The sequence below is a fragment of the Rhinoderma darwinii genome, chromosome 2 (assembly GCF_050947455.1).
Source record: "Rhinoderma darwinii isolate aRhiDar2 chromosome 2, aRhiDar2.hap1, whole genome shotgun sequence".
NCBI lineage: Eukaryota > Metazoa > Chordata > Amphibia > Anura > Rhinodermatidae > Rhinoderma > Rhinoderma darwinii.
The window spans coordinates 275,063,103-275,090,116 of record NC_134688.1 but is presented as its reverse complement, the minus strand read 5'-3'; the positions used below and the strand labels follow the sequence as shown (position 1 = coordinate 275,090,116).

At 43.4% G+C, this 27,014-nt stretch overlaps 1 protein-coding gene across 5 annotated transcripts in view; it reads left to right on the top strand.

The window, feature by feature from the left end:
* Window positions 1-333: 333 nt before the first annotated feature.
* OSCP1 (organic solute carrier partner 1) overlaps window positions 334-27,014 on the top strand; it is a 48,387-nt gene continuing 21,706 nt past the window's right edge. Inside the window, exons 1-3 of one of the 5 annotated variants that reach the window (XM_075853272.1) lie at window positions 334-443; window positions 11,798-11,827; window positions 26,246-26,400. In XM_075853272.1, coding sequence (XP_075709387.1) covers window positions 26,248-26,400 — 153 coding nt within the window. In that variant the 5' untranslated portion in view covers window positions 334-443; window positions 11,798-11,827; window positions 26,246-26,247. Of the gene's footprint in view, window positions 444-741; window positions 1,109-11,797; window positions 11,828-26,245; window positions 26,401-27,014 lie in introns of those variants that run through there. The other 4 variants (XR_012881469.1, XM_075853269.1, XM_075853271.1 and 1 more) reach the window with 4 other exon arrangements.

The following is a 27,014-nucleotide window of genomic DNA, read 5'->3' as shown; positions in this document are numbered from 1 at the left end:
ACTGAAAACATGATTACAGTACGGGACAGTTGTCCCGCAGCGAGGCAGGGACTCCTAGCGTCGTACATCACTATGATACTAGGAGCCCGGCTCCCTGCAGTGTGTTCGGTCCGGGACTTGCGGCCGAAATACGTTCCGTCCTTTACGGACCGAACATGCTCGTGTGAATCCAGCCCTATAGTTGTCAGACAAACTAGTGCGGACATTTTCATTCATTATTTGTATTCAGAAATTCTGGGAGGAAAGCCACGCCCATTAACTTCACCTACCAGATAATCCACGCCCCATAAGACACACCCACCAATGAAGCCACACCCTAAGTGTCCCTGGAAAACAATTCAAATGTTGGCAAGGATGTGTACGGTGGGATTCTCCACTAGCTTTGCTTCTAGAGGAGAAAAGCTTAATGCATACATCACACCTGTGCATGAGGCTATAGTATGGTAAGTGGTGCCCCCCTGCTTGTGCCAATGTGGCTGTTATGGGGGCACTGTGACTAGGCACTGAAAAGTGATCATATGGGAAGACATATTTCTATCAATAATCCAAATGTAAACATCCTAGGCTAAAATAGATAACAGGCAGACATATTACGCAGCAAACTTAATAATGTTTATTATCCCTTTCAACACACCTTCACTACTAACTATCCTATGTAACATGAGCGCTAAACTAATGGCTGTAAGTCTTCCTCTATGTCGGCGAAGAGGAGCAAGCCCCTTTAAGAGGCAGCATTAGCAACACTCTGTGATTGGCTGAGTCGGAAACCAAGCAACCAAGTCGCGGCGTCCGAGGCCTGAGACACCGGGGAGATCTGACGACTGAGGGGCTGAGCTGCAGAGCCGGGGATCTAGAGCTAGTTCCCCCGACTGTCGTCCATTGTTATCCTGTCAGTGCGGGGCTGGATAACACGTAGACGCCATCTGTAGATCTCCCGCTCTCTGTACTGGACGTACATCCCGCAGCTCTCTACCGTGTCAGCTGTCCACCCCGATCATGTCTCTCCGCACCCTGCCACTTCTCTTCATCAACCTCGGAGGGGAGATGCTGTATATCCTGGACCAGCGGCTTAGAGCCCAGAACATCCCTCCAGATAAAGCCAAGAAGGGTGAGTGGATCTGGTAACATGGCTGCTGTTTATCACCCTCCTGTATGATGTGACCTATATCCTGCCTGAGGTGTGGGCTCCGTGTATTAGCTCCGGGTGCGATAGTGTAATGTTCTGGACTAGGTCACGGTGCTTCCTCTGTTAACGATGGCGTGTCGTGGATTCGTTATTGTTTTTTGGGCACAAGCTGCCTTACTAAGGGCTCATTCACACGAGCGTAGCCCACGGCGGACGTAAAGAACTGCCGAGGTGGACCTGTGCAGGACGAGTTGTCACGGATCCCCCACAGACTGCAGTCTATGGGGAGGGATGCGTGACACGCAGTAAAATAGGACATGTATTTTTCAACGGAGCGTTCACACTCTCCATTGAAACAGTCCTGTGAACGGCCCCATTGAAATGCATGAGTCCATGTGACGGACGTTCGTCCGTCACACGGACGTGATCCACGTTCGTGTGAATGAGGCCTAAGTCATCACCTGACATAACTTTTTGTGAGACGTCTGGCGATGGCTGGGCAATGGCTTTAGTGACATTATGATCTGGCTACAGCTGAGGGCATGTCCTGTCCATTCAACTTGACCTAGGCGGGTTTTGTGGCGTTGTTAGTAAATGGGACATGATGTAACAAATGCGCCATGGTCCATGTCAAACATTGATTCATGGTAGCTCGGGACTAAATCTTTGGCCAACACTCCGCGGTCTCCAGGTAATTGACTTTAAGTATTTCTTATTAAAGTTATCCAGCCACAGGAAATTTTTGTGGCAGCTAAAACTGTGCAAGGAGTGCCACAAAACGCCACTACTCCGGCTACACAGGAATGCTTACCTGGAGCATGGGGCAGGCTGGAAAACTTATGAAAGGAAAGATGTGCCTCCTTTTCCTACCCAAGCAGCAAATATGTGTCAATGAATGGAGCATTGGTGATGCCAAACCTGAATCAATGGGTTGGTTTTCCAGGCCACACATGGACTAGACCAGGGGTGGGGAACCTCTGGCCCGCGGGCTGTATAAGGCCCGTGGGAACATTTGGTCCAGCCCGACCTCACCCTGACCGCTGCTGCCGTGAGTCCGCCCTACTTACTCACATTTAGGCCTGATTCACACGAACGTGTTAAACTTCCGTGGGCTGGCCGTTGAAACAGCGGCTGTCCCACAGACCTATGTAATTCAATGTGGCCGTTCACACAGCCGTTGTTTCAACGGACCGTGTGAAGGGTCCGTGGGAAAATAGGACATGTCCTATCTTTTCACGCATCCCTCCATAGACTCTCAACTATGGTGGATGCGTGACATCGCGTCCCGCAGCGCTAAGCACGGATGCACCTCGGACGTGAAAAACTGTAGTTTTTCACGTCCGAGATGAACAGCGCTCGTGTGAATCAGGCCTTAGGAGCAGGAGAAGGGCGGACGGAGCCAAGCATGGCGGCAGCAGCAGTCTGAGTGGGGTCGGTGCGTGCCGGCCCAAGTGTGGATTAATCCGGTCACCTGACCTAAGTCAGTGATGTGATGTCAGATGACTGGACTGTTGCGGCCCAAGAGTGGGCCAGTCCCGTCACCTGACCGAAGTCAGATGACTGGACTGGTCGGCTCCTGCCACATCACGACCCGACCTCACTACACTGTTTTCTTCTTCATGGTTGGAAATCAGCTGGAACACAGAGGTAGAACTAGGTTTAGGGGGCCCCATTCTAGAGATAGGTGTGGGTTCCCGAGGTGGGACCCCGCATCTATCTGACACTTATGACATATCCTGTGGATATGTCATAAATGTAACTGATGGGAAAACCCCTGTAAGTAAGTAAGTCGGAACAACTTATTGCTGCGAGTTCTTTTGAAAACGTACCATTGCAAAGAGTCGAAAGAGTGCTCTAGAGTGACCAACGCCATAGCAACGTCATCAATACCGGCTAACATCACACACTTCACTAAAGAGAAGCAGTTCCAGCGATCACATTAGGAGTGAGTGAATTAAATATTTGCCCTAATATAGCAGGCTAAGTTTTAAAGGGAATGTGTCGCTAGAAAATTATTTTTTTTAGTTAAACAATTAGTGTATAAATGATTAAACATTGTTCTAATTTTTTTTAATTTTTTCACGAGTCAGGAAATATTATAAATTAGATTCTAATTTATAACATTTCCCAGCGCTGGTCACTAGATGGAGCAATTCTCAAAATTGCAGCATTGGCATGTGGTAAAGCAACCACATTGCTTTATGCTGCAAAATTTGAGAAGACACACTCGCTCTAGCGAGCTTTCAGAATCCCCCCCTCCTTTATCCTGGCTATTGCCGGGAGAAACGAGGGGATTGAACGTTCAAACCTCCTACACTGTGTGTCGCCATTTTTTGAGCTAACACACAGTGTAGTAGGTTTACATACAGTAGTAATCACACACTAAAACACGTACATACACAGACCTAACTTACCTTCTCCTGCCGCCTCCGCTCCAAGTGCTTGCATTAGAACACAAGTCCGGAAGCCGCGACCGGAAGTAGTAATCTTACTGTCCGGCCGCGGCTTCCGGTCCACAAGAAAATGGCGCCGGATGTCGCTCGGCCGAAGACCTTCAATTTGGACTGTGTGGGAACGGCGTACAGCATAGTGGATGGAACGGGTCCCGTTCGCATTCACTATGGGGCTGTATGTGCCGTATTCCATGTCTGTATGGGTATGTGCACACACACTAATTACGTCCGTAATATACGGACGTATTTCGGCCGCAAGTACCGGACCGAACACAGTGCAGGGAGCCGGGCTCCAAGCATCATACTTATGTACGATGCTAGGAGTCCCTGCCTCGCTGCAGGACAACTGTCACGTACTGAAAACATGATTACAGTACGGGACAGTTGTCCGGCAGCGAGGCAGGGACTCCTAGCGTCGTACATAACTATGATGCTAGGAGCCCGGCTCCCTGCACTGAGTTCGGTCTGGAACTTGCGGCCGAAATACGTCCGTCAATTACGGACGTAATTTGTGTGTGTGCACATACCCTTAGTGTCGTTAATCGACACAGAGATGAAAAAAAAAATGGCAGCCCCCATAGACAAGAAAAAGTTAAAAAATAAAAAAAGTAAAACAAATACACAAATACATTTTTTAATAAAACACTAAAAGCAAATTGATATAAAAAAAATTTTTTCGCGACACCCTTCCTTTAAAGAGGCTCTGTCACCACATTATAAGTGCCCTATCTCCTACATAATGTGATCGGCGCTGTAATGTAGGTGACAGCAATGCTTTTTATTTAAAAAAACGATCTATTTTTACCACTTTATTAGCGTTTTTAGATTTATGCTAATGAGTTGCTTAATGCCCAACTGGGCGTATTTTTACTTTAGACGAAGTGGGCGTTGTACAGAGGAGTGTATGATGCTGACCAATCAGCGTCATGCACTCCTCTCCATTCATTTACTCAGCGCATAGGGATCCTGCTAGAACCTTATGTGCTGTCTTATACGAACACATTAACAATACTGAAGTGTTTAGACAGTGAATAGACATTCCACTGGATGTCTATTCACAATCTCTGCACTTCGTTACTGTTTCTGTGGTAGTTAGAGCAGAGGACGCGTAATCTCGCGAGATTTACGCGGTAAATGACAGGTTACAACGAGATCACGCTTCCTCTGCTGTAACTACAATAGAAACAGTAACGAAGTGCAGAGATTGTGAATAGACATCCCGTGGAATGTCTATTCACTGTCTAAACACTTCAGTATTGTTAATGTGTTCGTATAAGACAGCACATATGGATCTAGCAGGATACCTATGCGCTGAGTAAATGAATGGAGAGGCGTGCATGATGCTGATTGGTCATCGTCATACACTCCCCTGTACAACGCCCACTTGGTCTAAAGTAAAAATACGCCCAGTTGGGCATTAAGCCACTCATTAGCATAAATCTAAAATCGCTAATAAAGTGGTAAAAATAGATTGTTTTATTAAATAATAAGCATTACTGTCACCTACATTATAGCGCCGATCTCCTTATGTAGGACATAGGGCCCTTATAATGTGGTGACAGAGCCTCTTTAAGTTGATGATTTTTATGGCCTGCAAATGATTTCATAAATATCCAAATGACCCATGGCAGAAAACAGGTTCCCCAACCCTGGACTAGACGTGTCTGCAGTCATTGTCTGGTTCTTGCATTAGGCCAAATGCAGATGGCTATATTACCAATACTATACCCATAGAATTCTGTGGGCATATACTGTAGTTCTGTGTGCCTCCAATTTTATATACAATTCCATATAAATCAGTGAGTGAAAAAAATGTGGCATCTTCCATTGCATGGCGTATTCTGGAGCATTCACCCCTAGCATTGGGTGGGTAATATGATGTGCAGGTTCTATGAATACCGCAATGCCATATGCATGAGCTTTTAGTCTGGGGTTACACACAAACTTTTTACAGCATGACAACTGTGACGGTCTTGCAACAGATGCAGGCCACAGCAATACATTGAGTTTTCACCACAGTGGACTTGTTAGAAGGATACCTTGGCAATACGGCGATCACAAAGTGCCTGCTGGGACCCCTAGCAAACAGCTGTAATCTGTGGGCAAACCTGGCAGTAAGTGTTTAATTTCTCTGCAGCGCCACCCCAGGGGAAATAAAGCATTACACAAGTGTTTATTTATATCAATGTAGTGTCCATGACAGGACAGATGTCCAGAGAGAGAAAGACGCTCTACGGAGAGCAGCGAGAGAAGGTAGGACGGGGTCAGGGGGACCCGTTCTACAGATAGGTGCAGGTCCCAGGGATGGAACTTGCATCTGTCGGACATTTATGGCATATACTGTGGATCGCTGGCAAAAAAGCTGCGAAAAAACACTCCGAAACGAGCGCCGCAGGTTTTTTCTGCCTCCCATTGATTTTAATGGAAGGTCAGAGGCGGAGCCTCAGCAAGAAAGGACATGCCCGTTTTTTCCCCCGCGGGCAGCCAAAAGCCGCTAAACAAAAAAAAATGCCTTTGTCTCACATTGAAATAAATGGGGGGCGATTCCAGCTGTTTTATTGCTGATTCTGCTGATGTGGTTTCCGCTTCAAAATCAACGCCAATACACTCAGTGTGAACAGGGCCTTAGAGGAAAACCATGGGGACAAAAATGTATGCAAGTCACACAAGTTACTTTTGTAGCTTCACGAAAAAAACCTCTTCACTAGCACCTGTTTTTGAGCACAGGGGTGGACAATATTTGTAAACTTTCAGTTTACAATTCAGGAGCCAATTTAGATTTTTTTTTTAGTGACGGACAATAACACTTACATTAACATTACGCATGCAAATTTGAACTGCTAGTAACACACTAAGAAAATAAGAAGTAAATGAATAAAGATGCAATTTTTGTAAGCAAATGATAAAAAGGAAGGAAATGTCGGGAGGGGGTTAAACGTGTGCCCTGAACTAGATATTGTACTTGCTCTGGGGCTACCATGGTGGCGTGAACAGACATCTTTGCATGGACTTCCTGTCATGTGACCACCACTCCTAAGAGCTCTTTTATAAGAATAAGGTCTTCTGACAGGAAGTGCACAAAAGTGTTATCTTACCACAGAAAAAAACAATGTATACTTGAAAGTGTTGTTCCTTTAATCTGTGATGGTGCATTTTTACAGAAGTCCATAACCCCTTTATCTGGTCAGTACCCATTTAAAGGGGTTATCCGGGACTATTTAGTTACATATATTGTATGGCTGAGGAACTATCAAACACATTTTTCAACAGAATAAAAGTGTGCTAAAAAGTTCACATGACTTATTGTCCAAATGCCGGGTAAAAGTGAAGACAAACCGTATGTCTTTATTTCCCCCTAATGATCAGGAGGAAGACCAAAAACCTATAAGGTATGAGCCAATCTGCATCAACAAGGAGTAAATACCTTTAACATGGAACAACATGCATACAAGGATTACATGTAATGTCATAAGCAATGATAGTATTTTGTTTCAAATATAAGTGTTGAGGGTAGGGGGACCTAGTGAGGAGCCTTAGGAGGGGTCCTTGCACTTAGGGTGTAAGATAGGGGGACATCTCAGGGTCATGGAGCAAGTACTGGTCTAAAATGGCGCCGTCCACACGGTCCATGGATCTGGCATGTCTAGGTAGTGAAAGTGAAGTTGGGTGGAGGTGTTGCCCACCTATTGTAAACCTGGTGGTTAGGTGTGAAGTAGGGGTAGAATGGCAGGAAAATAGGCTGAGGTGATTGCGTAAAGGGTACTAGATAAAGGAGTCAGAGTAGGTCTAAAAGAGGAGGTTTGGTGAGGGCAGATTTCTATCTGGAAGGGCAGAGGACAGTAAAGACTATATCCAACGCCGCAACTCTTACAGTAAAGATGCTTATCGCCTTTGGAGATGGAACAGCTTTTTACGGTATTTTTTAAACAGGACATTTTTATACTCCTACAAATTTACCATGTCTTCTCAAGACCAAGCAAACTGTAATTACTATAATGTTTGCTAATAACTAAGATCCTCCATCCCCTAATACGTTTTGATGCTCTTCTTTGAGGCCGCACTAATGCTAGGGATAATATTATATCCCTGTCCCACGAGTCCATGCCTCTTTTAGTACACGACAGTATCCTGATGGCCTTAGGGCCTGTTCACATTCGTATCGGGGTTCCGTTGATGGGTTCCGCTAGACCTTTCCGTCAGGGGAACCCATAAATGGAAAGGCAAACGGAAACCATAGCTTCCATTTGCATGACCACTAAATTTCAATGGTAATTCTTCCGTTGCAAATGGTTTCCGTTTGTTTCCGTTCCGTAGGGCTTCCGTATTTTTGACGGAAACAAAAGCGTAGTCGACTGCGCCATTGTTTCCCCCAAAAACCGGAAACCTTACGGAACGGAAACCATTTGCAACCAATCAATGGTAATGCAAACAGAAGCTATGGTTTTCGTTTGCCTTTCGTTTAGCGGAGCCCATCAACGGAACCCCGACGCTGATGTGAACAGGCCCTTAGAAGCAGTTTATTGCATTCTGTTATTTAGTCTACGATCTACAAATACGCACAGATCCTTCTCTTTTAAGGAACACTCAAGTAAAAAACGTATACTTTGTGTCATTCCTAGAACAGGGCCTGAAGGGGCAATGCATGACTATCCTTGGTGTTCTTGAATCTCTACGCCGTGCATTGCCACTCCAGGCCCTGCACTATGCAGAACTTTTACCAGCCAAACTCCGCTGCTGATCAACAGAGTCTGTGGCAGTCAGTAATGATAAAGTTTATACTCCTTTAAAGTCCATACCACTGTTACGGTGGTTTATACTCCTCAGATGTAGTAAACCAAACACATTAGGAACTTGAAACCAAAATGACAATCATATAATTAAAATTGTATAAAGACTTTATTACATTCTCATGTTAAAAATATGAATGTTTACATATCATGAAAATAAACCTTTAATACTGAATATATCAAAGGACAATGGTATCAACAATTGGCAACGCTTATATTATACTGGACTAAGAAAATCATGTATGATGATATCTGTATAACATGTAGCAGGCTTTATAGTGATAGTTTAGGTCTGTGTCAGAACGCTAGCAAGTTTTCAATGTTACTCAACGCTGAACAACCAACCATGTGTTTGCTTGGGAAAAAGCAAAGTCCCTTCATAGACAAAAAGGAACACTCAATGAACCGCAGGGATAAATATATCACTATTATAATGGTATGCCCTCATACATTGTGCGTAGTCTGCTGATTAAATGTATTTTATATAAATATAACACCATCCATAAAGTACAATTTACTTGTCCTTAGATGATATTTGTTTAAAGCGTGTGCTGCGCCTCGACGCACGTTTCTCTTAGTAATCCTCAGGAGGCGTCCATGATAATGTACCTGGAAGGTCAGAAGTGGGTATATACCAGACAGTCAGGGGAAAGCAGGCTAGGGCACCGGACTGGAGTAGTGCAGTCGTCTTGGACACTGGACTTGGCTAGGACACCGGACTGGAGTAGATCATTCGTCACGAACACTGGACTTGGCTAGGACACTGGTCTGGAGTAGTGCAGTCGTCTCGGACACTGGAACTGGCTAGGGTACCAGACACGGATGGTGAAGTTGCCTCGGACACTCTGCTTGGCACGGGCACCGGACACAAATGGTAAAGCCATCTCGGACACTCTGTTTGTCACGAGCACCGGACACAGATGGTGTAGTCGTCTCGAACACTCGACTTAGGCGCTGGAACTAGACGTAGATACGGGAAATGGGATTCAGGATACGGTATACAGGAAACAGGATACAGCTAAGGAACCATTTGCAAGACAAACATGGGAAAGACACAACATTGCTCAGGCACAGGAGAGAAGGGCAAGCCAGATTATATATCACAGGAAGTACAGGAATAGGATAGTAGTGTGCACGCTGGCCCTTTAAGAGGCCACCAGAGTGGGCCCGCGCACCCTACGGGAGCGGGGACCAGGAAGCAACACACGCCGACGTCCCTGGGGAGAAGGAGGGAGACGCTGATATTGAGGTGAGAGACGCTGGTGGCCACGAGAGGAGGTAGGATGGTGGTGGTTGGCCGCCGTCGGCATTACACAACTGCTTATCTTCTCATTCCTTTAGTAGAAAAAAAAAACCTACATGTGACCCCTATCCTCTCTGATTGGTAAAGGTTCCAAGTATTAGCCCTATGGGGTTACTGGATGGCTGTACAGTATCACTATCACATTCTTCCCTCTTACTTGTAGTTCCCACCGCCCTCCTCTACACCGGCATAGAGCCTAGATATTTGATGTAATTTTAAAGCTAAAGGTGGCTATACACATACGTCTAAAGTTGATCAAAATTGAAGAATTCAACCTAAACAATCGTTTGCCAGTGAAACTCCACAACATACGATCATTTTAGCCGACTGATGACAGACCGTCATCGTCTGGAAAGAATTTGGCCGGGTTTTACATTTTCGGCCTATAGTTAGTAGTACTTGACTGTATCTGGTGCAGTTGGCTGTTCGACTAACTATTGTTCCGTGAATGAACATTCCACACTGTAAGATCGTTCCCATTTCCCGGTGTCATTGACCATGTATGGCCAGTTTGAACAACCGTAACAGCCAAAATGCAATAAAATGTGTAATGCTGCGTCGGCGAAATGATTGTGTAGGAAATCATAGCTTGTTTAGCGGTTGCTCAACTATCGCCCTACTTCTATCTAATGTGTATGGTCATTTTAAGATTCTGGGCTTTAAAATTATAAAAGCAAAGATTTAGCCCTTATATTATAGTCGCGTCAATCCTTCAAGGTCATGATGTATTACATATACCCCTGGCAGTAAAAGTGTTACAAAACCATGCAAACTGTACTACTATAAACTTAAACAGCCTAGTAAGATGTACGGTGATAGAGTTTTAGCCTTTCTCCCTTTTTGTTAAAGAGGCTCTGTCACCAGATTTTGCAACCCCTATCTGCTTATTGCAGCAGATCGGCGCTGCAATGTAGATTACAGTAACGTTTTTATTTTTAAAAAACGAGCATTTTTGGCCAAGTTATGACCATTTTCGTATTTATGCAAATGAGGCTTGCAAAAGTACAACTGGGCGTGTTTAAAGTAAAAGTCCAACTGGGCGTGTATTATGTGCGTACATCGGGGCGTGTTTACTACTTTTACTAGCTGGGCTTTCTGATGAGAAGTGTCATCCACTTCTCTTCACAACGCCCAGCTTCTGGCAGTGCAGACACAGCCGTGTTCTCGAGAGATCACGCTGTGACGTCACTTCCCCAGGTCCTGCATCGTGTCAGACGAGCCGGCACCAGAGGCTACAGATGATTCTGCAGCAGCATCGGCGTTAGCAGGTAAATCGATGTAGCTACTTACCTGCAAACGCTGATGCTGCTGCAGAATCAACTGTAGCCTCTGGTGCCGACACGATGCAGGACCTGTGAGTGACGTCACAGATCTGCACTGCCAGAAGCTGGGCGTTGTGAAGAGAAGTGGATGATACTTCTCATCAGAACGCCCCGCTAGTAAAAGTAGTAAACACGCCCCGATGTACGCACATAATACACGCCCAGTTGTACTTTTACTTTTCAACACGCCCAGTTGTACTTTTGCAAGCCTCATTTGCATAAATACGAAAATGGTCATAACTTGGCCAAAAATGCTCTTTTTTAAAAATAAAAACGTTACTGTAATCTACATTGCAGCGCCGATCTGCTGCAATAACAGATAGGGGTTGCAAAATCTGGTGACAGAGCCTCTTTAAATAGTAATTTTAACTACAAACGGCCTCTGACCGAAAAAAGCTAATTCCGTCAAATGCCCTGTAGCTCCAGCGAATCACCGGCCACAACTGTCATGTGCCTCACCTCTGTAACCAGTGATTGGCTGGAGCCGTCACGATCCAGTAGAGATTGTTACATCTCCAAAAAATGTAAACTGAGACTGGCGGGGGACTGGGGACTGGCGGGGGACTGGGGACTGGCGTCTCCGAAGCTGCAGGGGATTAGAGGGTATTCGCTTTTGGTAAACAAGACAATTTGCAGGTAAAAATCACATTTTTATAAAACCCAGATAACCTCTTTAGACATTGGTCTCTTACTCACGATTGATCATATACATGTCTTTATTTACAGATAAATCTATATATATAAAAATGATGCTGTCTCCATATTTTGATCTGCCATTTTCTTTTCTCTGACCTACCTCTACGTAGATGACTGGACAGATCAGGAAAGAAAACGAGGTATGGGGTGCTGTAGACAAGATGGCTCCTCTTTAATTCTCTACCATTGCTAATTGCTTCTGCTCTAAGTGTTTTGCTTTCAAATGCTTCCTTGGCAGTATAGCTAGTAATGTTAGCGCAATTTGACTGGGATTTATGACTATTCGTATTTTCACAGTGCCCTAAAACTTAAAGAAAATGGCTGCTGCTTCAGTAAATCTTGCACAATTAGAAATGCCATATTTTTGCACTGTGAAGATAGCACAGAGTTAAAAACGTTTATGTTTTTAACATGGATGACACCTCAACTTGATTTGCCATCAATGTTTATATCCATTTCTGATTGATGAGGATCCAGCTGCACGGACCGCACCAATTAGCTTTTTTTTAATTTCTCCGTAAATCCAATAACGTTATCATCCTATACTTGGGCTATTTCCCTTTGTGATTCACACTTTGAGGGAGATTTATCAAAACTAGCGCAAAGGAAATGTGAAGTAGTTGCCCATGGCAACCAATCATGTTACTGCTTTCATTTAGTAGAGGGCCTCTGAAATATGAGGTGGAATCTAGTTGGTTGCAATAGGCAACGACTTTGCTTTTTCCTTTGCAATAGTTTTGATAAATCTCCCCCTTTCTCTTTAGACCAAAACATGGATGTGATAACACACTAGGGAGAGTTATCTAGAGCAAAGGAACAATGGCGCAGTTGTCAATAGCATCCAGTCAGATGCCAGCTTTGATTTGTTTGAGGCCCTTTTGAAAATGAGAGCAGGAGCCTGACTGATGGTTGCAGGCAGCTCCAGCAATTCTCCTTTGCACAAGTTGTTATAAATATACCCCACTGTTGCGTTTATACTTCAGAGCCCATTTTTGGGGTAAATAATTATTATTCTTCAAGCACCACATTTATACGTGCGCAAAAATCCGTTTGTTTCATTACCCCTCTCTGCATCGCCATAATATCAGACACCCACTGAAAATTGTGAGGAGGCAGGAAAACTGCTATCCCTGCACAAAATTCCGCATCGTATGTGACTGGTAAATGATCCTCTGATGTTTCACTAACTCGGCAAGCTCTGCCCCCTTATAGGATTATATTTATGTCACTCTGCCGTCACACCTATCACACACTGACCAGGAAAGCCTCCTTGCATTCATTTCACCATTTGTCTCCTATGTGAACCTCTTTTTAGGTTGGGTTCAGCGTTAACTTGCATGTTCGATGGCGTTTTTTTTGTTAAATTTAGTTATTTTTGGCCAAAAATGCTTCAGCCAGACGTTCTGAGCCAGTTTTGACGTTAAAGTGTATTTGTGAGATACAGTTAGGTCCAGAATTATTTGGACAGTGACACAATCTTCATGATTTGGGCTCTGCATGCCACCACATTGGATTTGAAATGAAAAAACTGAGATGTAATTGAAATGTAGACTTTCAGGTTTAATTCAAGGGGCTGAACAAAAATATCCTGTGAAACGTTTAGGAATTGCAACCATTTTTCTACACAGCCTCCTCATTTCAGGGGCTCAAAAGTAATTGGACAAATTAAAATTACCATAAATAAAATGTTTTTTTTATTTACTTTGTAGAGAATCATTTGCAGGCAATGAAGTATGGAACCCATGGACATCACCAAACGCTGGGTTTCCTCCTTTGTGATGCTTTGCCAGGCCTTTACTGCAGCTGTCTTCAGTTGTTGCTTGTTTGTGGGTCTTTCTGCCTTCAGTTTTGTCTTAAGCGAGTGAAATGCATGCTCGATCGGGTTGAGATCTGGTGATTGACTTGGCCATTGCAGAATATTCCACTTCTTTGCCTTAAAAACTCCTGGGTTGCTTTCGCAGTATGTTTTTGGTCATTTTCCATCTGTACTGTGAAGCGACGTCCAATCAACCTTGCTGCATTTGGTTGAACCTGAGCAGAAAGTATATCCCTGAACACTTCAGAATTCATCCTGCTGCTTCTGTCTTCAGTCACATCATCAATAAACACACCTGACCCAGTGCCTATGGCAGCCATGCATGCCCATGCCATCACACTGCCTCCACCATGTTTTACAGAGGATGTGGTGTGCTTTGGATCATGAGCCGTTCCAAGCCTTCTCCATACTTTCTTCCTCCCATCATTCTGGTACAGTTTCATCTGTCCTAAGAATGTTGTTCCAGAACTGGGCGGCTTCTTTACATGTTGTTTGGCAAAGTTTAATCTGGTCTTTCTGTTTTTGAGGCTGATTAATGGTTTGCACCTTGTGGTGAACCCTCTGTATTTGCTGTCATGAAGTCTTCTCTTTATGGTAGACTTAGATACTGATACACCTACTTCCAGGAGAGTGTTCTTCACTTGGGTAGATGTTGTGAAGGGTTTTCCTTCACCATTGAAAGGATTCTGTGATCATCCACCACTGTTGTCTTCCGTGGACGTCCAGGCCTTTTGGAGTTCACGAGATCACCAGTGTGCTCCTTTTTTTCAAGAATGTACCAAACTGTTGATTTGGCCACTCCTAACATTTGTGTTATCTCTTTTTTCAGTCAAACGATGGTCTGTTTCCCTTTGAATTGAGAGCTCCTTTGACCTCATGTTGTTGTGAGTTCAAAGCAACAGCTTCCAAATGCAAATGCCACACCTGGAATCAACCCCAGACGTTTCACCTGCTTAATCGATGATGGATTAGGGCCTGTTCACATCAGCGTTGGCTTTTCGTTGAGGGGTTCCACGAACCCTACGTGACAGATATCAATGGTGACGGAAACATTTCTAATGGTTTCCGTTTGTCACCATTCCAGCAGGTTTCCGTTGACTTGCGCTATTGATTCCGTTGAAAAAACGGAAACCTGCCGGAACGGTGACAAACGGAAACCATTAGCAATGTTTCCGTCACCATTGATATCAATGTTGATGCAAACGGAAGCTAAGGTTTCCGTTTGACTTTCTGTTGAGGGGTTCATCTGACAGAAACCTCCGACGGAATCCTTAACGGAAAGCCAACGCTGATGTGAACCCGACCCTAAACGAGGGAATAGCCCATGCAGCCCATTAAATAGCTTTTGAGATAATTGTCCAATTACCTTTGGTCCTTTGAAAAAGAGATGGCTACATATTAAAGGGCTGTAATTCCTAAACCCTTCCTCAAATTAGGATGTGACTACCCTCAAATTAAAGCTGAGAGTCTCTACTTTAAGCTCATATTGATTATATAACTGTATATTCAATATGTTTTGGTAAACAGCCAAAATGCTAAAACTTGTGTCGCCGTCCAAATAATTCTGGACCTAACTGTATCTATGCTGTCCTGTCTAAAGGCAGCATTAAGAAGTGACAGACACGCCGATTTCAACATGGTGTCACTTAGGGTAAGGCCACACGAAGTGGCCCTGACCAGTCTGCAACGTGGCCGACATCCGCGTCGGCACAGTGTCCGGTGCGACTGTCAAATAGCTTGTTAATGGCCGCACGTTATTGCGGGTAAAGCGGTTCTTTACCTGCAAAATCGTGCAGCCATTAATTAATACACCCTTTATGGCCGCACGATTTTTCAGGTAAAGGGCCGTGTTACCCGCAATAATGTGCAGCCATTAACTGGTTATTTGACAGCTGCACCGGAGATGGTGCTGGCGCGGTTGTTGGCTGTGTCGTGGCCCTGTCAGGGCCGCTCCATGTGGCATTACCCTTATTATTTAATGTTAAGTCATTTAGGAGTATATGGAACCTATACTTGTGACGCGCCGCACGTATGAGTCCAAGTATATTTGTATATTCACGCCCCCCTACCTTCCAGCTGATTGACACTTTTTCCCCTGTGCAGTAATAGGCCACAACTTACAACTGAGAAACAGGAGTCAGACACTACTATTTAAATAGAAAATTAGAAAAATATAAATTTTATTGCCGAAGTTTAAACGATGAGGGCATATAAAATATACAAAGGATCCAAAAACGTGATTGGACTGTATAAGGGCCACATAAATATACAAATTAATGCCACAGCAATAGCACTGTAGGTAATGCATACAGTGGAGGAAATAAGTATTTGATCCCTTGCTGATTTTGTAAGTTTGCCCACTGTCAAAGACATGAACAGTCTAGGATTTTTAGGCTAGGTTAATTTTACCAGTGAGAGATAGATTATCTAAAAAAAAAAAAACAGAAAATCACATAGTCAAAATTATATATATTTATTTACATTGTGCACAGAGAAATAAGTATTTGATCCCTTTGGCAAACAAGACTTAATACTTGGTGGCAAAACCCTTGTTGGCAAGCACAGCAGTCAGACGTTTTTTGTAGTTGATGATGAGGTTTGCACACATGTTAGATGGAATTTTGGCCCACTCCTCTTTGCAGATCATCTGTAAATCATTAAGATTTCGAGGCTGTCGCTTGGCAACTCGGATCTTCAGCTCCCTCCATAAATTTTCGATGGGATTAAGGTCTGGAGACTGGCTAGGCCACTCCATGACCTTAATGTGCTTCTTTTTGAGCCACTCCTTTGTTGCCTTGGCTGTGTTACGGGTCATTGTCATGCTGGAAGACCCAGCCACGAGCCATTTTTAATGTCCTGGTGGAGGGAAGGAGGTTGTCACTCAGGAATTGACGGTACATGGCTCCATCCATTCTCCCATTGATGCAGTGAAGTAGTCCTGTGCCCTTAGCAGATAAACACCCCCAAAACATAATGTTTCCACCTCCATGCTTGACAGTGGGGACGGTGTTCCTTGGGTCATAGGCAGCATTTCTCTTCCTCCAAACACGGCGAGTTGAGTTAATGCCAAAGAGCTCAATTTTAGTCTCATCTGACCACAGCACCTTCTCCCAATCACTCTCAGAATCATCCAGATGTTCATTTGCAAACTTCAGACGGGCCTGTACATCTGCCTTCTTGAGCAGGGGGACCTTGCGGGCACTGCAGGATTTTAATCCATTACGGCGTAATGTGTTACCAATGGTTTTCTTGGTGACTGTGGTCCCAGCTGCCTTGCGATCATTAACAAGTTCCCCCCGTGTAGTTTTCGGCTGAGCTCTCACCTTCCTCAGGATCAAGGATACCCCACGAGGTGAGATTTTGCATGGAGCCCCAGATCGATGTCGATTGACAGTCATTTTGTATGTCTTTGATTTTCTTACTATTGCACCAACAGTTGTCTCCTTCTCACCCAGCATCTTACTTATGGTTTTGTAGCCAATTCCAGCCTTGTGCAGGTCTATGCTCTTGTCCCTGACATCCTTAGAAAGCTCTTTGGTCTTGCCCATGTTGTAGAGGTTAGAGTCAGACTGATTAATTGAGTGTGTGGACAGGAGTCTTTTATACAGGTGACCATGTAAGACAGCTGTCTTTAATGCAGGCACCAAGTTGATTTGGAGCGTGTAACTGGTCTGGAGGAGGCTGAACTCTTAATGGTTGGTAGGGGATCAAATACTTATTTCTCTGTGCACAATGCAAATAAATATATATAATTTTGACAATGTGATTTTCTTTTTTTTTTTTTTTATATAATCTATCTCTCACTGGTAAAATTAACCTAGCCTAAAAATTCTAGACTGTTCATGTCTTTGACAGTGGGCAAACTTACAAAATCAGCAAGGGATCAAATACTTATTTCCTCCACTGTATATGCAGGATTAGAAGTACATGGTACTAATGATAAAGGTCATAAATAATATGACCTGGCTGTCACGTAGTGTTCGTGAACCCACTGGACCATACTGCCTTGGCGGTATGGCAGCTGGCCAACAGGGCGCAGAGTCTATAGTTTATATAGGGTACCTGTGGCAGCTCGGACAGTTGCAAGGCACGCTTGGCAGGAACTAGGCAGCAGGTAGACGTCAGGCGTGGAGAAGCAGGACAGGTGTGGTATACAGCACGGCACTAGATCAGGATACAGGGAGCACTGGGAGCAGGAAACTAGGGGACCATTTGCAAGACAGACTTGGAATACAACAACAAAGCTCAGGCGTGGGAGGATGGGGCTGGGACCTTCTCATAGCCCAGGGTGCTCTGGAGAAATTAGCTCAATCACCAACATGCGTGCGCTCTGACTTCTTAAGTCTGGACTGAGCTCGTGAGTGCACCCTGGTGGTCACTGTGGAGCAGGACGGCCGTATGTGCAGACATCTTTTGAGAGAAGGGCATCGACTGGATGGAAGGAGTTCGTGCTCACAAACCACGGATATTACACTGGCATGCCTTACTCATGAGTGTCAGCAGTATCCAAGTGGCCCAAAGGAACAGAAGCGACCCGATATGCGTTTCGTGTATACAGCTTTTTCGAGGGGTGCTAAAGATATGTTCCAGCCCAGTTTAAATAATACAATAAAATGTTCAGGTGATGCACATCCGACCAATGAGGGACCTGGTCAACGGCGCATGCATGCGATTAAGTCGAGGTACCGCGAGAAAAAACATCCTGGGTCATCGGGCTCTGCCTCGCATGCGCAGCTCCCAGGATGCGTCACTAGGGAGGTGGCGCAGAGCGCACAGAGCGTTGCCCAGAAGGGAAACTCCGCACCTCGCATCACTGCACATGCGCAACCCCAAAAAAAGAACTTAGATTGTAAGTATATAAAGGCAATCGTGTGCAGAGTAACATAAGTGATGATGTACAGACTAAAACCATATTATAACGGAATCCTTATTTCAAGTGAGGTAACGAGTCACGTGAGAAATTAAGTAAACAGGTGTTCTACAAGGGATAACATTCCACTACAACAATCCACCATTATAACATTGTAATGTTCAAAGAGACAAGGGATTTCTTTATATTCATTGGCTGCAAATCGGACTGGATCTGAATAGGTCCATAATAGAGGTCATAGAATCACACACTGTGCGGTCAGGAAAAAATGAGATCACAGCATCTAAGAATAAAAACTGGGCATGAAACAAAACAGGGCATTAGTGTGTAAAAGAATAATTAAAAACGAATGGCAGAGAAACTCCTACGAAAGCAGCAAAGCTTAATTTTTCATTAAGACCACTAGAGGTCATAGTACCAAGTGTAGTAATCCACCTACACTCTTTTTGGGCCAATAGAGTCCTCACATCACCTCCTCTGACCCCACAGTGTACTCTATCGATCCCCCACGCTTTAAAGTGTTTGGGGATTGTTTTCAATAGTTAGGTCTTTCGCAGCAATGATGTTTCGCATATGCTCTCTAATTCGGATTCTGAGTTGTCTTGACGTCAGGCCTACATACACTTTAGGGCAACCACAGATCGCATAGTAAGGCCCCATGCACACGACCGTGTTTTTGCGGCCGCAATTCCCCCAAAAATCCACGGGAGAATTGCGGCCCCATTCTTTTCTATGGGGCCATGCACACGACCGTAGTTTTTGCGGTCCTTGCACGGCCCGGGAGCCCGGACCGCAGAAAGAACGGGCATGTCTTATTACGGCCCGGTTCTGCGGTCCGGGCTCATTGAAAACAATGGCGGCGGCCATGTGCATGTCCCGCGATTTGCGGGCGGCCTGCGGCTGACAGTCCGCAGCCGGCCGACCCGAAAATCACGGCCGTGCACACGGCTACGGTCGTGTGCATGAGGCCTAATTCACATGGGTAGTGTTACACGATATGTAGTGTAAGATTTTAAATAGTTCCTAACAGATTCGAAAGTGGTTGTGTGGCATGTGCCAACATCACACAGGCAATCACCGCATGGGTAACAGCCCTGAATTGGACCCCTGGAGGAGAAGGGACTCCGTTGTTTAGGTACATAATGGCTTTTAACAAGTATGTCTTTAAGGTTTTTACTCCTCCTTGCTGTCATTTGAGGATATTTGGGTAAAGATGTTACTAACGTTGGTTCCATCTGCAGGATAGACCAAGGTTTATTCAATATAAATCTCATTGTCTGCCACTGGTTATTAACCCCTTAAGGACACAGCCTGTTTTGGCCTTAAAGAGGCTCTGTCACCACATTATAAGTGGCCTATCTCCTACATCAGGAGATGGACGCTATAATGTAGGTGACAGTAATGCTTTTTATTTAATAAAACGATCTATTTTTACCACTTTATTAGCGATTTTAGATTTATGCTAATGAGTGTCTTAATGCCCAACTGGTCGTATTTTTACTTTAGACCAAGTGGGTGTTGTACAGAGGAGTGTATGACGCTGACCAATCAGCATCATACACTCCTCTCCATTCATTTACTCAGCGCATAGGGATCCTGCTAGATCCTTATGTGCTGTCTTATACTTACACATTAACAATACTGAAGTGTTTAGACAGTGAATAGACATTCCACGGGATGTCTATTCACAATCTCTGCACTTCGTCACTGTTTCTATTGTAGTTACAGCAGAGGAAGCGTGATCTCGCTGTAACCTGTTATTTACCGCGTAATCTCGCGAGATTACGCGTCCTCTGCTGTAACTACCACAGAAACAGTAACGAAGTGCAGAGACTGTGAATAGACATCCCGTGGAATGTCTATTCACTGTCTAAACACTTCAGTATTGTTAATGTGTTAGTATAAGACCGCACATAAGGTTCTAGCAGGATCCCTATGCGCTTAGTAAATGAATGGAGAGGAGTGCAGGAAGCTGATTGGTCAGCGTCATACACTCCCCTGTACAACGCCCTCTTGGTCTAAAGTAAAAATACGCCCCCACTTGGGCATTAAGCAACTCATTAGCATAAATCTAAAATCGCTAATAAAGTGGTAAAAATAGATATTTTTTTAAAATAAAAAGCACTGCTGTCACCTACATTACAGCGCCGATCACATTATGTAGGAGATACGGCACTTATAATGTGGTGACAGAGCCTCTTTAAGGACAGAGCCAATTTTTTCAAATCAAGCGTGTCCTTTTATATGGTAATAACGCTTGGAATGATTTTATGTATCCAAATGATTCTGAGCTTGTTTTCTCGTGACAATGTACTTTATGTTAGTGGTAAAATTTGGTCGATATATTCAATGTTTATTTGTGAAAAACCCCAAAATTCTGAGAATTTCTACATTTAAATGTATTTGCTTGTAAGACAGATAGTAATACCACACAAAATAGTTACTAGTTAACATTTCCCATATGTCTACTTTATGTTTGCATCGTTTTTTGAACGTCCTTTTATTTTTCTAGGACTTTACAAGGCTTAAAACTTTAGCAGCGATTTCTTATATTTTCAAGAAAATGTCAAAAGGCTATTTTTTGAGAGACCAGTTCAGTTCTGAAGTGTCTTTAAGGGCCTTATATATTAAAAACTAGACCCCTCAAAGCAGTCAGAAAGTTTCTTAACCCTTTAGGTGTTTCACAGGAATTAAAGCAAAGTAGAGGGGAAATTTACCATTTTCATTTTTTTGCCAAAATTCATTGGTAATAAAAAAATTTCTATACCACAGAAAGTTTTACCAGAGAAATGCAACTCAATATTTATTGCCCAGATTCTGCAGTTTTTAGAAATATCCCACATGTGGCCCTAGTGTGCTAATGGACTGAAACACAGGCCTCAGAAGCAAAGGAGCACCTAGTGGATTTTGGGGCTGCCTTTTTTTTAAATATATTTTAGGCACCTTGTCAGGTTTGAAGAGGTCTTGTGCCAAAACAGTGGAAACCCCCCAAAAGTGACCCCATTTTGGAAACTACACCCTCAAGAAATGTATCTAGGGGTATAGTTAGCATTTTGACCCCACTGTTTCTTTACTAAACTTATTGGAATTAGTCTGTAAAAAAATGAAAATCTACTTTTTTCTGAAAAAACGTAGACATTTTTACAAGGAATAAATGAGGAAAAGCACCCCAACATTTGTAAAGCATCTTCTCCCGATTACGGTAATGCCCCATATGTGTAATAAACTGCTGTTTGGACCCACAAGGGAAGGAGCACCTTTTCAATTTTGGAGAGCAGATTTTGCTGGAATAGTTTTCAGTTCCATGTCGTTTTTGCAACGCCCTGGAGGGACCAAAACAGCGGAAACCCCCCAAAAGTGACCCATTTTGGAAACTACACCCCTCAAGGAATATTTCTAGGGGTATAGTTAACATTTTGACCCCACACGTTTTTTGCAGAATTTATGGGAATTATGACGTGATATTGAAAATCAAAATTTCTTCTAATAACATGTAGTTTTAGCTCATATTTTTTCATTTTTACAATAGATAAAGGAGAAAAAGCACCAAAACGTTTGTACCCCATAAATGGTAATAAACTGCTGTTTGGACACACTGCAGGGCTCAGAATGGCAGGAGTGCTACTTGGCATGTAGATTTTGGTTGATTGTTTTTTGGGTGCCATGTCGAATTTGCAGAGCCCCTGATGTACCAGTACAGTAGAAACCCCTGAGAAGTCACTCCATTTTGGAAACTATACCCCTCAGGGTTATCATCTAGGGGTGTAGTGAGCATTTTGATCCCACAGGTGTTTCATAATTGTATTAGAATGAGGCAGTGAAAATGAATAGGAGAAAAAACAACACACAATTTGTTACCCAATTTCTGCCGAGTACAGCAATACCCCATGTGTGGCCCTAAACGGCTGTTTGGTCACATGGCAGAGCTCAAAATGGAATGAGCGCCATTTGGCTTTTAGTGCGCAGATTTTGCTGAACTGGTGTACAGGCGCCATGTCGCATTTGCAAAGCTCCCTTAGGTACCATAGTATAGTGTAAAACCCTGAGAAGTGACCCCATTTTGTAAACTACACCCCTAAAGGCATTTATATTTTGCCTGGACACATGACAGGGCTTAGGAGTGAAAGAGCAAATGCGCATATGAGGCCTATTTTGGTGATTTTCGCAGCATTGGCCCACAATGGAGGGCTCTAGCGTCAAATAGTAAAACAAACCCCCAAGTAGTGACCCCCGTTTTGGAAACTGCACCCCTCAAGGCATTTTTTAAGGGGTGTAGTGAGCATTTTGACCGCACAGATTTTTTTATTTATTTTATTAGAAATGAATGCTCAGTGGATGGTGAAAATTGCAATTTTCCACAGGTATATGTTGTGCCCAGTTCGTGCCACTGAAGACAAATACCCCAAACTGTTAAGCAGGTTCTCCCTGGTATGGCGCTGCCATATATGTGGATGCAAACTGCTTTTTGGGCACGCTGCAGGGCTCAGAAGTTTGGGAGCGCCATTTTTCTTTTGGCACGCAGATGTAGCTTGGTAGTAGTTCTGTTTGGGGTTTGCTGGTATTTCAGTTTATAATGTGGGGGCATATGTAATCTGTGCGGAGTACATCAGGGCAAAATAAGAGGGTATAATAATGGGGTAAATAAATAATTCATAGATCTGTGGCCCGTGTCGCACTGATAAATAAAAAATCGGATCCGCTTTTGGAACGTTGCACATTTTGCATCGCCATATTCTAAAAGCCAGGAATTTTTTTATTTTTCCGTCAAAAAAAGCTGTGGGAGGGCTTGTTTTTTGAGGGATGGGCTGTAGTTTTTAATGCTATAATTCTGGGGTACATGCAACTTTTAGATCCCTTTTTTTTTTTGTTTTTTTTTTTGTTTTGGGAGGGGTAGTGAATAAAAAACAGCGATTCTGTAATTGTTTTTTATTTTTTTACGGTGTTCACCGTGCGGGTAAAATAGCGTGATATGTTTTATAGTTCAGGTCGTTACGGACATGGTGATACCACATATATGTACTTTTTTTTTTTTTTATGTTTTCCGTTTTTTTCCTATAATAAAAGACTTATTATGGGAAAAAAGGCTGTTATAGTTTATTTAACGTGAAACTTTTATTTTTTTTTTACAACATTTTTATTAACTTGTTTTAACTTTTTTTTTTTTTTGTCCCACTAGGTGTCTTGAAGGCATGAAGCCCTGATCGCTATTCTAATACACTGCACTACCTACATAGTGCAGTGTATTAGAGCTGTCAGCTATTCACTGACAGCAAGCCTATTAGCCTTCGCCTCCCAGCGGGGCCAAATAGGCTTCCGTACTAGGAAGCCATTGTTAGGCTACGGTTGCCATTACCAACCATAGGGTGCGATCTAACCACCTAGATGCAGCAATCGCTGCATCTAAGGAGTTAATCGGCCGGATCTGAGCCTAGCTCCTGGCCGTTAGAGCAGGATGTCAGCTGTGACAAACAGCTGACACCCGCGCCCATGGCAACCATCAGGGTTGCCGACAGGCTAGAAGCCACCTAGATGCAGCAATCGCTTTTGATCAGAATACAGTAGCAGCAAAGTAGGCGACATTTAACAAATCTCATCCACATGCTGCGTAAAATTTCCGACCAGAAATTGACCTGCAGTGCATATTTTTCGTACCGCATATTTCCTGTAGCGGAAAGTGGACTGAATTGCTGCGTTTTTCAGAGGAGATGTCACCATATCCCAGCATTGCAAAAACCACACCAATTTCTGCAGTAAAAAACGGAGGACATGATGCAGTTTTTCCGTGGCGAAAATCCTGCTAGATTCTACGGAATTGCTGCAGAAATTAGACAAGCCCTAATAGTGCAGCGCCGGCAGGATTCCTCAGAGGATCAGTGCCGTACTATTACGGTGCTCTGATCACATGGGCAGTGTTATTGTGCCCACATGATTTGCAGCAGGACCACGGCTGTAATACACAACCATCGTCCTTCCACAACAGCTGGGCTCAGAGATAACTCCCACCCCGGGAGTCCAACCCCTTGATGCGACTGCGGAATTGAATGTCTTTGACAGAGGGAAGGCCCATCAGCGCCCTGCGATTGATGAGTTATCATGGCAGCATAACAAAGGCCCCCAGGTATCTGCCTGTTAGGTTGCCTGTCAGTGTAACACTTGTAATGCTTCTGAATACTATGTGTTCCAAAGCATTATACAAGCGATCAATCGATCGCTGCTTCAAGTCCCCTAGTGGGACAAAATAAAAAATGAAAATAAAGCTTTATAAAAAATTAAAAAAAAGTCTCCCCCTTAATGACACGGACAATTTTCGTTTTTTCACTTTTGTTTTTTTCCTCCCCGCCTTCCAAAAGCCATAATTTTTTTTTTTTTTTATTTATTTATTTTTTTTTTTCGACTGAGCCGTATGAGGGCTTGTTTTTTTGCGGGACAAGTTATAGTTTTCATGGCACTATTCAATGTATCATATAATATACTAGGAAAAAGAAAAAATATTTGTGGGTTGAAATGGGTAAAAAAAAAACGTGATTGCGCCATATTTTGGGGAGTTTTGTTTTATGTTCACACTATTCTATGGGTTGATACAATTATGGTGATACCAAATTTATATTTTTTTAATGTTTTACCACTTTTATAAATAAACTATTTGTTAAAAAATAATTTTTTTGTGATGCCATATTCTGAGAGCCATAAAATTTTAATTTTTCGATCGATTGAGCAGAGTGAAGGCTTATTTTTTGCGGGGCAAGTTGTAGTTTTTATTGGTACCACTTTGGGGTACATATAACTTTTTGACCACTTTTTATTAAATTTTTTTGAAGAGCTAAGGTGACTAAAAACTAGCAATTTGTGCGTTTTTAATTTTTATTTTCTTTACGGCGTTCATCGAGAAGGTTAAAATGGGAAAACAGGGGGGGGGGGTTTAACTTTCTTTTTCATTTGATTTTTTTGGTACACGACTGAAAACTTTATTTAATTATCTTTTTTCAGTTTTTCCTTAGTTTCCGTAGGGATTTGAACCAGCGATCGTCAGACCGCTGATTCAGTACACTGCAGTACTAATGTATTGCAGTGCATTTTCGTTTTCACAGGCTTCTGTTAAGCCCCAGAGGCAGGGCTTAACAGAGGCAGAAACAGGGCAGACCTAGGGGCCTTCATTAGGCCCTCGGGCTGCCATGACCACCATTGGCAATAATTGGTGATAATTTGTCGGAGAGGGCCACCTCCTCTTTCTAACGGCTTAGATGCCTCGGTCACTATTGACCGCTGCATCTAAGTGGTTAAACGGCCAGGAACAGCGCGATCGACAATTTCTCTGTGAGAAAGTTTTGATACATGAGACTCATGGTTTTTATATTCACTACACAGTATCCGTAAATTTCTTGTGCGTTTATCATTTGGAGCGTTGTCTAAAATGTTTGATCATTGACTGAAATAAAAAGAAGCCATAAGAGCAGAAGCCTTTCTTATATACAAAATATGTCCGTAGAGCGCTATAGACGTATATTCCACTTATCCCAGCTCTAGCATAGAGCACTCAAATTTGAACACGAAAGACCATGTGCTTCACTCTATAAGGGGATACTATGTGGCTGGTTTTGTGAAGTTGGACATTCAGTCTGGTTTATCGTCGGAAAAAATCTGATGTTGCCCAGTGCTATTTTTTTATACCTTCTTGTGTTTGGATGTGTTCAGAATAACGTATCAATGGGAGAACAGACAGGAGAAGCTATAACTGACAGGAATGTTCTCATATATATCCAGAGGGTATGAATAACTTTCACTGATGTTTCTGCTTTTATACTACAGTATTACTACATACCGTATTATTGGAGCGATTTTACTTATTCTTGTTTATTATTGTTTGTATTGCAGTAATGAATGATATCATCACCACCATGTTTAATAAGAAGTTTATGGAAGAGCTATTTAAGCCTCAGGAGCTGTACTCCAAAAAGGCCCTCAGGACAGTATTTGACCGCCTTGCCCATGCGTCTATCATGAGACTGAACCAAGCAAGTATGGACAAGGTGTGTGGGGGGGGGGGGGTCTTCATTTTGCTGAGCTGTGTGGGAATTTAAGCTAAACTTTCCTAGACATGGACTGTAATTGAGTTGTCCGCATACTTAAAGAGGCTCTGTCACCAGATTTTTAAACCCCTATCTCGTATTGCAGCAGATCGGCGCTGCAATGTAGATTACAGTAACATTTTTGTGTTTTTTTTTTCAAAAACAAGCATTTTTATATTTATGCAAATGAGCATTTTTATATTTATGCAAATGAGCCTTTCTTAAGTACAAGTGGGCGTGTTTTGTGTTCGTTACATCTGGGCGTTTTTACTTGTTTTACTAGCTGGGCGTTGTGAATGGAAGTGTATGATGCTGACGAATCAGCATCATCCACTTCTCTTCGTTACCACCCAGCTTCTGGCAGTTCAGACACACAGCGTGTTCTCCAGAGATCACGCTGTGACGTCACTTCCTGCCCCAGGTCCTGCATCGTGTCGGACGAACGAGGACACATCGGCACCAGGCGACAGAGGCTACATCGACTTACCTGCAAACGCCGATGCTGCTGCAGAATCAACTGTAGCCTCTATCGCCTGGTGCCGATGTGTCCTCGCTTGTCCGACACGATGCAGGAC